Genomic DNA, 15,650 nt, shown 5'->3' with positions numbered 1-15,650 from the left:
TAGAAGGGATGGGGATGAAAACTGGGCGCTTGTTCACGCTAAACCTTTGCCTCCTTACTGTTATCTTTCAAAACAGCTATCAGTTGGGTGTGGTGGTGTACATCTTTAATCCCAGCACTTGGGAGACAGAGGCAGGTTGATCTCTGTTAGTTTGAGGCCAGCCTGCTCTACCTAGTGAGTTCCAGGACAGCCAGAGTGAAACAAACAAACAAGAACTCCAACTACCTCTCCCCCCAAAAAAACCCCACGAAATAGCAACAAAACAGACATCAACTTCCTCCAAGTGTGGAATTTTCTGTAACACAGGCCTCTGGAGGAGCATTCTTTTCCTCTCATGTGTGGACATTTTCCAGCCACAAAACAAGAAAATGTAGGCATCTGGAAAGATAGCTCAGCAGTTATGAGCACTTACTGCTCTTGCAGAGGACAGGGGTTCTAGTCCCCAGCACCCACACGGGCAACTCACAACTGCCTGTAACCCTAGTTCCAGAGGAACTGACACCCGTCTTTTGGCCACCATGGTCACTAGACACGCAGGCGGTGCACAGACATGCCTCCAGGCAAACAGCCATAGACACGAAATGAACTTAAATCTTTTAGAAAGTAGGGCCGAGTAGCCGGTCTCTGACACAACAGGCCCGCTCCAGCTCGTGCCACCCACGCTGGAACCAGATCAGGTCACATTAGCTTTTCTTCTTTCTTTCCCATCCCATGGTTTCCGCACAGAGCCCTCCCCAGGCCCGGCTGCTGTGGGCTCCGGACACAGGCTTACCTGCTGTTTCTAGCTGCCAGCTCCTCCCGCATCTTCTTAATGTCACTCTTGCATTTTTCGATCTCCACCACTTTAAGTCCTTCCACTGGTGACAGAGAGACACGGATGGGGTCACCAGGAGGAATCGCAGGGATCTAGGCAGGCTGGAAACTGGGGATCCCAGAAGGCTGCTGGGTCGTGGCAGAGGCTTCCATACCTTCCCATGCTACTGATATTTGGGGGGTTCCCTCACCTCCCCACCAGCCAAGAAATAAACAAGCCAAGTCAAGGAAGAGCAGGGTCAGACTCAGTCACACCCCTGGGGCCCCAGCTAACTGGACAGTGCGCCCACCAACAAGCCAGTAGCCAAGATGCTCCCTCGGAAAATGCTGGGAATGCCTGGACATGCGGGTTCTTGAGGAAGAAAAGAAATTACGTCTGTTACTTTATGACCACACCTCAGTTTTCTGCCGAAGGACACTACCCATGTGTCAGCCTGTTCCCTTTCTCACTGAGCTCAGCTCCAAGTAACTACTAAAAACACAGCTATTCAGGGACTCAGCAGGTTCCTAACAACGCCTCCCACCCACGAAGAGGAGCCGAAGCTTGGGTGCATGTGTGAAGACATCCCGGTGTGACTCAGCCTTCTTCCGGGTTTTCCAGAATTTCCCAAGGTAGCGGCCACGTTGGGATAGGGTTCCCAAGGGACACAATCAGCTCTGGTCCTGGAGACTTGCTTCTGGGTCAGAGAAACTTCTGCCCCTCCCACACAGGACAGGTAGGAGGCTGTGCCGACCAAAATGAGGCTCTCAGGTGTCGGTGGCTGGGACAAGTCAGGGTAGCAGCTGTGAGGTACACAGAGGCTAGGCCTGTTTGTTCACCACTCGGTCACCCCTCCTTTTGAGTGCGGTTCTTAATGCTTTCTTGTATCAGTTATACCCAAAGAAGTTGTTGGAGTCCGTGGAACATTCTTCTGAGGACACCACTCAGGCCCCCCCCCCCGGGTTCCCTAGCGATGAGTTCAATGTGGCCGCGGCCGCTGCAGCCTTGTTTAGACCTGGTTGCGCTTTGCAGGTTAAAGGCGTCCCTCTTTGTGGTAAACCGACAACCCACAGCGAGTTTCAGCTCCATCAGTTGCTGCATGAAAGGCAGAAGGTTGCGGGACGTAAACAGATCCAAGGAGAGGGGCGCCATTGTTCCGCTCGCCATGTGTGGTGGAGTCGGAGCTGTCCTGGGTAACACAGACCGGCTCTAACGTGCAATCTTCCTGTCTTGGTTTGTAAGCAGCTGGAATTACAGGCGAGACCTACCACGCCTGCTGTTCTGCACCTCATGGAAGGCCGCCCATTGCAGACTTCCCATCATCACATCCCGCAGAAGGAAGCCCGTTCTTTCTGCAATGGGCCAGGCGCTCCACACGGAGAGGCCTTCACAGATAAACCTGCAGGGCCATCTGTCTTTGAAACCCTGGGAAGTGCGTGCAGACTTCAGAAGAGATTTTTTAAAAAATGTGTGTGTGCATGTTTTACCTACATGAATGTATGCATGCCACCTAAGTGCAGTGCCAGAGGAGGCCAGAAAAGGGTGCTGGATGCCCCTAGAACTAGAGGTACAGAGAGTTGTGAGCTACTGTGTGGGTAGGTCCTGGAAATGGAACCGAGGCTCTCTGGCATTGTAGCCAGTATTCTTCATCACTGAGCCATCTCTCCAGCTCCAGCCTCAGCTTCCTTACCTTGCTGCCTCCAGTGGAAAGATTTAAAGGGTGACTTCCTAAGGGAGATGTTGGCTCTGTGGAGAAGGGCCTCAGCAGTAGCTGAGGTAGTTTTCACCTCCTTCCACATTAAGAACTTACAGGAGCTGGGGAGCATGCTCTCTCCTGGCTGCAAAGCTAAGGGTTCCCATTCGAAGACAAGGAATAGATGGCTGCTGTTCAGTGCTTTCTCCTGGGACTGCTCCCAAGGCTTGCCTTGGGCACACTTCCTGAGTGACACAGAAAGGCTGATTTGGTTCAATTCAGTATGGAAATTCTGGATTATTTGCATACTCCGAGTCCACCTCTGCCCCCAGGTGTCAACTCTGGCTGTGGCCCACACTGGTGTTTGTTTAGGTCTTGGTTCCGGTCCAGGGCACGGGTACAAAGGGTGGATGGCGCAGGGCTGCCCTGTGCCCCCACCGCAACACACCAGGAAGGAAGTGAATAGCTTCAGGCAGGGCAAGAGGCAAGGGCCAGGCTGTTCCGGGTTTATGAAATCACCTTTGACCCGCCAGTAATCCCAGATTCCTTAAAAGCTAAACATTTACACAGAAAGGGAGAAGAGCGCTGAAAGCCACAGAAGGGAAACGTGTATTTGCTTCGAGGTCAAAGAGCAAGCAGGAAGTGCCACTCACGACAAGGTCAGCGTGGTGTGGGGGTTCACAGAAGGCCCGACTAGCGGGCTATCCTTTACCGTGAGACACAGATAACAGCGACAGGATGGAGCGGCATGTGCACGCATGCCCACGAGGGTGTCTGCCCATGTCTGTACGTGTATGTTTGTGCATGGTCCTGTGTCTACATGGAGCAGGGACTCAAGCTGTGTTCCTGGTGGCAGAGCCAGGACCATCTGCATCCTGTTCAGGAGGGAGACCTTGCTGTGCCATACCTTCCACCATTCCCCTCCCGTGCACCTGACGGTCCCTTCAGAATGAGGCACAGAACCTCTGGGTTCCTCTCTGAAGGTCCCTGGGGATCAGGGTGACATTCCTGGCCACATCAAGGCTAAGGGAAGGGACTCTGGCAACTAGGAAGTGGTCAGCTAGGAGAGCCAGGAATGAAGGGGTCCAGAGCCAGCTGGGTTTTTCAATGGCGGAGAGCGTGTGTATACAAAGCCACTCCTAGAGGTACAAGAGGACACGAGGATGCCAGGAAGTGAGACCCACAGTCGGGGACCTGGGACGGAAAAGGTACCAGAAGATGATGTCCTCGAGGACTGGAGGATGAGGCGATGCCTGCTATGTGTGGCAGTCACAAGGCAAATGGTGACTATGGCTTTATGTCTCTGTTGATGGGGATGGTGCCCAGGCAGCAAACTCCGCCCATGGAGCTTGTAGCTAAAGCCCTTTCCACGTTGAGAGAGTCCGACACTCCACACAACTTGACAGGAGACTGAGCTGGTTGCCCCGTGACAAAGATGGGAACGACGAATGCTCACTGAGGTGGGCTGAGCTGTGTTCCCACCCTTGGATCCTGTGGATGCCGCTCCATTTAGACAAAAGATCCTCGGCAGATGTCACGTGCAGAGCTGGGACCGTCCTTGATTCAAATGGCAGCGTCTTTATAAGCAACAGATGGGGTTCACTGAGACATGGCAGCCACAAGGAGAGAACCACTCGAGGACAGAGGCAGGCTGCAGCCGTGCAGCAGTCCCAGCCAGGGAGTGCGAAGGATGGCTGCTAACCACCAACTACCAGAGGGAGGCTAGAACTGACTCTCCCCCATCCCATCCGGAGGGGCCAGCCCTGCCTGATGATGCTCTCCAAGGTAGAGCTTTCAGCGGCCAGCACTGCGGAGAGGGCACTGCTGTGACCTAGCGCCTCACTGAGGCCGTCAGGGGTCTACACTCTCTTACTCTGGCTCTCCTGCTGTCAGGCTTTGGCCTAGCTTGCTCCACACAGGTTTTGAATCTGGCGCCAGAGGCAGCACTGGCAGTGGGGACAGTGAGATCCAATGATCACTGGCAGTGGGATCCAATGAGAGAGATTGCAGAGGGGTGACACGGAGGAGTCTAACCGTCACAAGATGGTGTTGGGGGTTATGGTGCATCACACCCTTTAGGAGAAAACAACAAAACAAAACTCTCTCCTGTTCAGAGCAACCAGGGTCCATTTTTCAAACCCATGGTAAGAAGCAGCTCCAGGGAGCTGCTCCACCCCCACCCCAGAAAGGTATGCGTGAAGACGAGGCCTCCCTAAGGGGGAGGTGGCGGGGACTCCAGACACAGTCTTTCTTGTCTCACTTGCTGAAAGAACTGGAGTGCTCGCTAGCTTTGTCCCCTCATCATCCCCGGGGAAGCCAAGGTAGTGTTGAGGACTCAAACACCAGTTGACTTCGGAAAAGCCAACGTACTTTGAGACGACGGGAACACGTTTCCGCTTATTCTGGTAAGCTGGGTTTTGTAGGAGAGAAATGTTTTTCTTGAAAAATGAGAAGCAATTAAAAAGCAAGAGGACAAGGGGGGAAAAATGACATCCACTCAATCTTACGAACAGAACAGCCACGTATTCTTCGGGGATCCGTGTCTCTTAATGACTTCCTGTTTGAATTTTGTTTACTCAGCTCAAGTTAATAAATTAGCTGCCCATGTGTCGCCGGGCTGAGCCTGACAGTGACAGACAGCCCTGTCGGTGGAGCTGGGGGTGGAACATGGGGTCTGGCAGGCCTGTGGAGCGGGGCTTCGATCCTTTCATCGATCCCTTCGCTACAGATGAGGTGACCCGAAGCCATTTCCCTCCCCGAATCTGGCTTTTTGGAAAGTGGACTCAGCTCTGTCCTGCTTATGGGCGGAGTTTCTCCCTTCCTTCAGCAGCAGTCAGAAACTGAGATCAAGATGCTCTGCACGTGACATCTGCTGAGGATCTTTTGTCTAAATGGAGCGGCATCCACAGGATCCAAGGGTGGGAACACAGCTCAGCCCACCTCAGTGAGCATTCGTCGTTCCCATCTTTGTCACGGGGCAACCAGCTCAGTCTCCTGTCAAGTTGTGTGGAGTGTCGGACTCTCTCAACGTGGAAAGGGCTTTAGCTACAAAACTACATCACACATTCCAAACTCTGCAGAAGCAAGCTGCACAGCTGTGTGAAAAGAAGGCCCCACCCCCACCCCTTACCATGGAGAGAGGCACAAGGGCTAGGGCCCAGGCAGGGGTTCTGCTGGACCGCAGGCCATTCAGCTTTTTACTTTGTGTTCTGTGCACAGACAAAGCTTCAAACTAAGTTTCTTTAAAATAGGAACGCGTGCTCAGACCTGTGCTTGCCTGGCCTCTGTTGGTGTCCAAGCGGCGCCCAGAGAGGGGATGTATTTGCGTCCGCACTAACCTGCTCGCTGATCTAAGCGGCTAATTCTGCATAAGCAGGAAGGAAAAAAAAAACGCTCCACTCACATTCCACCCGCTTCTCCAGCACGGCCAGGTGATTTGCGACTTCCGCCTTCAGCTCGTTGATCTTAAACGCCCTGGGGGGCAAAAGTGGGGAGAAGAGATAAAACCGTGACCCAGACCAGCAAACGTTTATGGGTGAGGTCCACAGGGAGAGGGACCAGGACAGCAGGAGGCGCTTTCATCTTTCAACGAATGCATGTCTGGTCTCTTTAGTGCTCAGTCCTGGGCTCTCTGTGTAGACTTTAAGCTCGGTTGACCCATACCTCACTCTGCCTTCCCCAGCTACGGGGTACTGCCATGGTCCTGGGTAGTTAAATCACTCAGTTCAAAGTGACTATAAGACGCCATACAGAAATCACTTTGAGAAACTGACAATACTGACACAGGATTAGCAGGGTGTTGTGAATGAAAGGGAAGCCCTCCACCCACACAGCATCGAGGTGGGAAACACTCATTGGTCCAAGGGTGTTTTGCATGCAGCTCCAAGTCTTGGAAGAATGGAGGGGGACAAGCTTTTTCACACACACCCCGCCCCCCCAGAACTCATATTCTACAAGTGGCCGCTGGACACGGTTTTGGGGATAAGGTGAAAGTCTGCCAGGATGTGCCCAGCCTAGGCACAAAAGTTACAGAGGGCTGACTGCGGCTAGGGCCAGCTCCTACAAGTTTGGAATGTGTGTACACAGAGGATACGGTACCTGGAGAACTGCTCTGCCACCTGGGCCAGCACACCCTGGACGAGTTCTTCTCTTTCTACAAACCAAAGGAGAGAGACAGATGCAGTGCGGGCTTGCAGAACGGGCGTGGAGACAGGCAGGTTGCTGAGGGTGCCAGCCCTGTATGGGCTGCTGGTGTCCCCGGGAAGGATGACCTGTCAGTCACAGGGAGCAGAGCCTCCCCGGGTGCAGGTTTCTCTTCTTCTCCGCTGCCTGCTCTTACTGGTCCCCTGTCAGTGGCCCGGGGCTGATGCTCTCCAGGCACTGCCAGAGCTAAATAAAGCAGGCAGGCCCCGGGGGCTCTAAATATGGGTAGCTTTCTCTCAGTGCTCATTTTATGGGGACAATTACTACGACACAGTGGGGTCAACGCACCAGCGGAGGGAGAACGCGGTGTTCTCAGGATGGGCCTGCCGAGAGGAAGCAGGCTGGGTGGGGCAGGCCTGGCCTCTTCTGGCCTGCCCTGTAAAACTGGGCTGGGTGGTTGGTTTTACAAGGTTCAGGTCCCAGGCTGATCAGAACTTGCCTCTTTCCTATTTCCTGACCAGCCCAATGCTGTGAGGGGGGAAGGTGCAGGTGGCCGAGACACTGTCCTTTGAAGTGATTCTGTCTGTGACCCTGAGAAATGGGAGAGATACTCTTATCCCAGCTAACCATTCATTCATGGCCCCAAACTCCGAGACCCTATAAAGGAATTCACAGACTCTTGTATGCTGGCCCGATGCTTAACTCTCTCTGGCAACCAAAACCAGCACAGCCATATGTATGTATGTATGTATGTATGTATGTATGTATGTACACACACACACACACACACACACACACACACACACACTACAATAATTTAGTCTGGCAATGGAACTCAGAAGCTAAGGGATGTCCCTATGTTTCTATCCAGTGCCTGTTTTCTCGTTAATGGTCCTGAGCACACACAAAAGACACACATTTAATACAACGAGAATCAGCACAGCTTGGCTGTGCAGTGGCGGAGGTGGCACACGCATGTTAGGGCCCAAGTATGGGGCTCAGAGGACAACTTTCAGGACTCAGGTCTCTCCTTCCACCGTGTGGATCTGGGGGACCAAACTCAGGTCACCAGGATTTGTTTGTCAAGTGGTTTTAACCCCTAAGCCATCTGTGGACCTCAGGATTTGTTACACATCAAATATGATGAATCTGTATTGCAGACTCGCACTCTGCTCCTGATAATATTGTCAGCTCAGCACACCTTTAAAATGCCAGCACGTGGGAGGGCAGAGCAGAAGCTAGAGGGCCGGGTGGGCGAGAAGAACAAGTTCAAGGTTAGCTTTAACTGCGCAACAAGATCCCGTCGAAAATGGAAAGAAGAGAAAGAAAAAAAAATAGTCATTTAAAAATGGTCATGTCTGGGCAGCGGAGGCAGGAGGATGACCAACAGTACATGCTAAGCCAGCCAGGGTTACATAGCAAGATCCTGACTCTAGAAACAAAACAAAACAAAGATTAACAGAATCGTTAACATTCGTTGTTAGGTTTAAAAAGCGGTATTTTGAGGGCTGCAGAAGCGTCACAGGGATTAAGAACACTGGCTGCTCTTGCAGAGGAGCGGGTTTGATTCTCAGCATCCACACGGAGGCCCACAGCCAACCATCTATGACTCCAGTCCCTTATGACTTCCCTGGGTACCAGGCACGCACGAGGCACACTGACATATATTCAAGACGAACACTCATACACGTAAAAGAAATGAAGCTAAAAAACTTTTCAGGTGGTTGTTTTCCAAGCAGTAACATAGAACGATTCCATTTTTCAAACACGTTGCAGGGAGGGGAGAACCTTCCAAAAAACCAGCAGTAGTACTCTTTTGCTCATTAAGACTCCATTTTCCTTTTTTATTTTTTTGCTTCCTCAGAGAATCTTTGTTTTCTACCATGAGCATATATATATATACATATATATGTATATAATATATTATATATGTTAATTTTATAAATATATGTATAATTATATATAAATTTTATAAAGAGGAAGAAAAGCGATTTTCTCTCTCACGTTTTGGCCACTCACCCTCAGCCCAAGGAACGGAACATCGCTGGCACCGGAAGTCTCCCTGGCCTCCATTACCCCCTTCCCTCTACAGGCCGCCTCTGTCCCGAACTTTAAGCAGGGGTGCTGGGTGTGTCCTCCTGCGCCTAGCTCCTGTCATAGTCCGTTGATGAGACTGGGGTGCCCCGGTGCCCCGGAGCACGGGCCTGCGATGCCAGTCCATCATCACCAGCATGGCGCCCCTAGAAATAGCGGTGAGAGCACCATTTCTGGCAGCACGTGGGGACACCGTGCTGACACGGTGGCACTTAGGCCCTTGAGGAAGTTCTGCGGTTGGTGCCGGATGGTTTAGTCCATCATGTGAGCCCAGGGCAATGGTCCCCGAGCTCCGTCTCTCTCTGTGTGTCTCCAACAAGCTGCTCTGACACTCTCTCCTAAGGACATTCAACGTGACAGGAACACAGCCTGGTCTATCCCACTTTCGGGCGGCTCTGCTCCCGTCCTCTCTTTCTTTTGGCAGGATTTTGCTTCATAGCCCAGGCTGGCCTCTAAGGCTTCTAACTTGGGTTATCGTTACATTTCTGCCTCGTGTGGAGTTCAGGCTTCAGATACTACGCCAAGCCCTTTCCTTCTTTTCTCCCTTTCTTTTCCTCTCCTTTCCTTTCCTTTCCTCTCCTCTCCTCTCCTCTCCTCTCCTCTCCTCTCCTCTCCTCTCCTCTCCTCTCCTCTCCTCTCCTCTCCTCTCCTCTCCTCTCCTCTCCTCCCTCCTCCTCTCCTTTCCTCCCTCCTTTCTAAAATAGGTTTGCTAGTGTTTATTTATGGTACACAATAAAAAGAAAACAAAACCAAAGCCAAATGAATCCATTTAGATGAGGGGTTCTCAACCCGTGGGTCACGACCCCCTTGGTGGTAGTTGAATGACCTTCTCACAGGGGTCACCTAAGACTACCAGAAATATCTGATATTTAGGATTCATATCAGTAGTGAAATTACAGTCAGGAAGTAGCAAAGAAATACTTTTATGGTTGGGGGTCACCGCAACACGAGGAACTGTATTGAAGGGTCTCAGCGTTGGGAAGGTTGAACCACTGGCCCACATCAACCTCTTACGCCTTCGCTGCCCAGCTGCCTATGGGAAACCCTTCCAGTGTGGTGTGACCTTCCAGTCACCGTGAGTTCACCCTGAGTGTGCAGGTTCTGTCACCCCAACCCAGCTTCCAGCTGTCTGCCTCCCGTGTGCTCAGGTGTGGGTCCAGATGTCTCGCTTAAACCATCTCCTCCCTGCGGACAGCCAGCCACAGCCTCCCTGGCTCACCCTCCTAGCTCCACGCCCAGAACACACTGTACAGCCCTGTGCCACAGGGACCATCTCACCATCACCGTGACCTTTCAGAACTCCTGTCTGTCTGCTCTCCTTAAGTCACCCATTAAAACTCCCCACGACGGACCGCGGAGGGTAATTCTCAGGACACAGTAAGGGCGTTGATACAGGTTATGTTCTGCCTTTGCCCCTGTGCTGCTGGCCTCTCCGGGTGGCCGACAGGCACCCGTCTATCCCCTGAGACCCTGAACTCCAACACTGTCAAGTGAGTGGGTGGAGATAGCCCGTGGCCGCCTGGAGAAGAAAAGTCACTTTTCATGGTATCTCTTAGACACCCAACTCAAAGTGTCAGTCACAGAGCCAGAGTTGAGCTGCTCACGACTTTAACGACTGGCCCTCTGGGAGGCCTGCACCTACCAGGGAAGTTTATTCCGTGTTCTAAGTGACAGGATTAGAAATCTGATGATCTCAGATGAATGACCGACAGGGGTCGAGGAAGAGTGAGTTCAGAAAGGAAGCAGTCACCGGAAGGGCAGGAGGAGGGGTGGGGGAGGGGAACCGGGAATCCGAGTGTGCCAGCCGGCATGGCTGGCTGGGTCACTGTGCTTCGGGTTGTACAAGGTGAGCTGGCAGAGGCGGCTGGGCTGCCTCCCCATGCTCATTCTCACGAGCACCTGAATTTGAGGCGACTTCCAAGCCGCTTCAGAACACAATGGAAACATAGGGAAGCCTGGAGAGATGGCTCAGAGAAGAAGGGCACCTGATGATGCTTCGGGTCATCAAGCAAGTCCCAGCACCCACATGGTAGCTCACTACCACAGTACCACCCCTCCCAGGGGACTCTGGCGCCCTCTTCTGGCCTCCCTGGGTATAGGGCACACAAGTGGCACACAGGCAGCAGTCATACACACAAAATAAAAATAAAGAACTAGAAAAAAAAAAGAGCTAAAGAAGAGCTGTCGTTTGGATTTGATGGATCTAATCCCTTGGGTCTCACAGCATTTATATTCTTGCTTTTGATTCTCAGGGGCAGCAGAAATCAGTGCTCGGGCAGACCCATCGATGTTACGGCTAAACCTTAGCCCATTTATAACCCATGCCAGCATCTCTATGGTTCTCTTATGGTCTCTTTGTTCAGAAACAGAGCGAGTGGCACACCTGCTCTGTGGCATCTGCTCTGTACAGCACACACAACTCAGCACAAAGGGCTCACTGGGGTGTTTATGCAGAGTGTAAAGATTGAATTCTTTTTCCAAGAGAAAAGAGAGAAAAAAAATATCCTGGCTGGCACAGCCAGCCACCCACATGCCCACAAACACAGCCCTGATGGGGAATGGGTGTCCACCATTGCAGGGATTCCTGCCTTGGCGCTGTTTCCTCCCCGTGGATCCAGAACTTGTAAGCCAGCAAGGAACGTGTGTGAAATCCCCAGGGTGCTGTGTGGCCGGTGGCAAGTGCCGCTGCCTTGCGGCCTCAGGGTCACTGAGCCAAGGTTTGCCCTAACACCCCCTGTGGCTTGCACTCCCCTGGTATGTCACAGTCTTTGGGTAAACGGGAAACCCCTACCAGCCTGGGTCTGCCTGCCATGTCTTCCAAGTGCTCTTTTCCATCATAATCATAGGTGCAACTCAACTGCAGGAACTGAGGGTGTTTGTCCATTCGCCCCCTCCGCTTCCTTAATAATCCTTTCATTTACCTCCCTGTCGTGTTTTGAAGATTTTTTTTTTTATCCACGTGAGAAAATGAATGCATTATTTGTCTTTATCCCCTTAGGGAGCCCAAGACCCCTGGATCTGGGGACAACGGTTTTCAGCTGCCAATGTTTGTCATCCCCAACCTGGTGCCAAGCCACACTATGCCAGTGAAATCCACTGTCACAGATGCCACCTATCTTTACTTCCTAGGCATCGTGACATGTGAGGACTTGAAGAAGTTTAAGCCTGTGCAAACATTTTGTTTTGAGGACGGCTTTGTAGCTCCAAGAAAAGTCATACATAGCCAATCATTAGTCATAGGTGTAGGTAACTGTTATCTCCTTGGGGGTCCCTCCGGACCTCAAGGTTTTAAGGAAAAGAGAGAAGAGTCTGAGGGGAGGAGTCAATTTTACTGGGGCTGAGCCACGGTGCAGGCGCAGACAGACCTGCAGGAGAGCAAGACTTTGACAGGCAATTTGTTTCCTGTGGACACTCTGGGAGCTGAGTACAGCATGCAGAATAGCACTGGCCCAGGCTCTCGCTAGTGGGAACACACCAGGAAGGACTCCCACGTACTGTCTGCAGCAAAGGGAGGAGCCTTTTATATTCCAAAGAGCTTCCTCCAGGCTAAGGAGGCTTATGTGTAGCTCCGGCAGGCCAGGTGGCTTCTTGCTGGCTTGCTTCTGAGCTCCTCCTGGCTGCCGTGTCTACAGACTTCCCCAGGCAAGCATCCACAGCAAATGCTGCTGGGAGCTGGGGAGCTCACATATAGCACGGGAGTGCTGAGTTCTATTCTAGGACAACCTGAGAGGGCCAGCAGGGGCCCGGCTTTGAGGATGTCCCAACAGCACAGCCACAGCATGCCGCTGATTTGGGGGAGACTTCAGCTGTTAGGTACATGGGCGCAAGTGGAATGGGTGCCCTGCCCTGTCGGGTTTCCCTAAGCAGCAGACCATGGCAGAGTCTGAAGTCTGACTCCAACATGGGTTACAGGGGACATTCAAGGAACCCGGCCTCGCCCACTTCTTCCAGGAATTGTTTATGTTTTCAGATAATTCCTGACCCTGCCCAGGACTCCTGTCATTCAGCAGCAGGAGAACACAAGGATTCGGTTAAAGGGACAGGCAGGAAAGCCTGTCATTCTGTTGCAAGGAGCAGCGGCACACTGCATGCAGAGAGTGTGGGGCCAGCAGTCTGGTGACTGGAAGGACTCTGTTGAGCTGAATCGGACAATAGCTTTGCCAGTTTTTCCATCTCCTAACACCCGAGCTGGTTTGGATATGGCCCCTCTTTCCTGTCCCAGTCTCCTGCTTGGAGGTGGAAGGCCTGGGCAGCCAGCACTGCCTCCCACTTCTTAGCTCTCTGACCCTGCAGAAACAGAGCTTCAGGGGTGCTGAGAGTGCTGACAAACACCCGTAATCCTACAACCGGGAGGCTGAGGTGGGAGGACGGTGAATGGGAGGCCAGCCTGGCCTACACAGTGACATCGTCCCCAAGACAGAAAGCAAAGGACGCCCAGCCAAGCCTCACTCCACTGGGCTTGCCGCTACTCTAGTCAGATGGTGCACTGAGCTGCAGGCCCCCGTTCTAACCTGAGGGCAGCGGACGGACAGATGGACGGGGTTCTGGGCATTCTCCCAACTGCGCTCACTCGATAGACTTCCCAAAGCTCTGGAAAACCGAAAGCAAAACCTAGCAAGCCCCAAACAACAACAATGAAACCTCTACCCATTTTGTGTGGCATCACCATCATCATCATCACCACTACTGCCACCACGTTAGGGAGAATAAGCCCCATTTTCCTTAGACTCAAAGAGCCAACCCTCCCAGAGGCTCTGAAGACGACGAAGGTGCAGCTGTTTTCCCTCTCTGGCACCACCCCCCAAGAGAGATAGCCAGAGTACTGGCTGGCTCACTGACACTCTGCCCTGGCCCTGGGAACCGAGAGAGGCCAGACTCACCTCCAGTCCCACTTTTGCTCTCTTCCAGCCCCTGCAGCTGCCCTCCGACCAGTCCGCCTTCAAAACAACCTGCGGGGATGTTCTAAGGCTGGAAGGGTCACTGGCCTGCTCATTGTTTATGGGCGCCATAAAAACTGACATTCAGAAGGGGGGGGAGAGAAGGGAGGCACACTTCCTTTATGACCCAGGAGGACAATAAAGTTATATGATTAACAGTGACTTTGCCTGGTGCTTCTTAAAGTCACAGGTTCTCTGGGTTGTCCTGCTGGGAAATCACACACTCTCTCATCAGCCGAAGGACTGGCAGAGGGCGATTCCGTGATAAGCAAGCAAAGGTGCCAAGGACTCTGATGTCCTCAAGCCAAACTGCCGTGTCTGGCAACTGCCTTGTTAGTTCAGATCCACCGATGGCATGGGGTACACACCCCCACACAGAATTGTTCTTGGGCTAGGGGCTGGGGGTCTGTCACAGTCTGTGTGGTCTGCCCGATTTCCGTGTGCACAGCACACTCCCTTTCCCTGCCTCCCACCCTTCCCTAGGAACCTGGACAGAGGTGTAGGCAGTGGCAGCATTCTAACTGCCAACGCCGGAAGCCACCAGGCTGCCTACAGCAGGTAGCTGAGGAATAAATGTTGACACACGCAGATGAGAGGTGTTAGACACTGCCGGAGAGCCAGAGAAAGGGCACCACCCGCAGAGCAGCAAGTCAAAGAAGCCGGCCTGAAAGGCTGGGCTCTGCATGGCTCCAACTACAGGACACCGTAGAAAAGGAAAACCACGGAGGCAGGGAAGACGGTTGTGGGAGGCAGCAAAGAGGAGTGGAAACAGATCCCCCACCACCACTACCACAACTCTCTCTCTCTCTCTCTCTCTCTCTCTCTCTCTCACTCAACCCGCTGGCCAGGATGGATCTGAACCTCAAATGCTAGTCTCAATGGTCCTCCACCCTCAGCTTCCTGCGTGGGTGGGGCTAGAGGTGCCATCACACTTCTGGAAGGCAGGCGAGGAGGTTAAAGCCGTTCATTATGAGGCTGCACTCGGCGACACATGGTATCGTGTATTCACAAGGACTGGAGAATGTGCAAAGTCAAGAGTATCCCGCAGTGACCCGTGGACTGCAGTAAGCGTTTCATGTCCATCACTGCGTGTGCAGGGAGGAAGCGGGTAGGGACTGTACTTAACATTCGACTTTGCTGTGAATCTAGAAACATCACCTATTAGTCTAGAGTAAGTTGAAGGTGGGAACTGTGCGGCTCATGACGGCAGCCACCAGCGATGCTGGAGTGAGGCGGGGTGTGGACATCTGGGGAAAACGACAAAACCGGAGATCAGAAAAACAAAACAACAACCAAAAAAACAAGCGCCTTCAAGCCAAGCCTGTATAACCTGACGGCACGACCGCTCCATGGTCTAATTAAGGGGAAGATTTTTGTTGTAGACACGAGGGAGAGAGCTACCAGAGGTATCTGAAGAGCCCAGAGCAGGGAGAGAAAGTAGTAGACGGAGCATGGCTGGCAGAAGGGGAGGGGAAGTGAGAGATGAAGACAAAGAGAGGGAGGGCAAAAGAGAACCAGGAGAGAGCAGAGCTGAAATAGCAGGGCTATAAGAAGAAATGAGTGGTTGGGGGAGGGAAGCCAGGGAACTGGAGATGTTTAGTACAGGAGGCAGGGGGAGAGGAGCTGAGAAGAGGCAGGATGTCAGCATGGACTCTGAAGTATGTAGCGGGGACTTGAAAATACTGAGAGAGCCTGGAGGCCGGCGTGTGCTTTGGTGTGCTGATAAGCACCTCAGACAGCCATTTGTCCCTTCTGCCAGTGGTAAGGGAAATGGCTCCTTTGGTAGAGGGGGCCTGGCTTCCCAAGTTCCTGAGGCGAACTGGCTTTCGTCTAACTGCTAGAATATGGGGAAATGCGGTTTCCTTTGTACTGACCTCACCACTAGACACATTATGGGTGTTCAAGTACAGCCTGGTCTACAGAGAGAGTTCCAGGCAGACCAGGGCTACACAGTGAGAGCCTCAGATAGCCAGCCAGCCAGCCAGGCAAC

The 15,650-nt window shown here is 52.6% G+C and overlaps 1 protein-coding gene across 5 annotated transcripts in view; it reads right to left on the bottom strand.

Annotated features, from left to right (window-relative positions):
- Pde9a (phosphodiesterase 9A) overlaps positions 1-15,650 on the bottom strand; it is an 84,504-nt gene that overhangs the window by 24,049 nt on the left and 44,805 nt on the right. For 4 of the 5 annotated variants that reach the window (XM_021645152.2, XM_021645153.2, XM_060369217.1 and 1 more), the window contains exons 5-7: positions 6,585-6,639; positions 5,890-5,960; positions 773-857 (exon numbers count right to left, since the gene is read on the bottom strand). In XM_021645152.2, coding sequence (XP_021500827.1) covers positions 773-857; positions 5,890-5,960; positions 6,585-6,639 — 211 coding nt within the window. Of the gene's footprint in view, positions 1-772; positions 858-5,889; positions 5,961-6,584; positions 6,640-13,603; positions 13,741-15,650 lie in introns of those variants that run through there. The other variant, XM_060369221.1, reaches the window with a different exon arrangement.

The sequence above is a fragment of the Meriones unguiculatus genome, chromosome 16 (assembly GCF_030254825.1).
Source record: "Meriones unguiculatus strain TT.TT164.6M chromosome 16, Bangor_MerUng_6.1, whole genome shotgun sequence".
Lineage (NCBI taxonomy): Eukaryota > Metazoa > Chordata > Mammalia > Rodentia > Muridae > Meriones > Meriones unguiculatus.
Note: the sequence above shows the minus strand (reverse complement) of the source record. Positions and strands in the feature narration are given on the sequence as shown.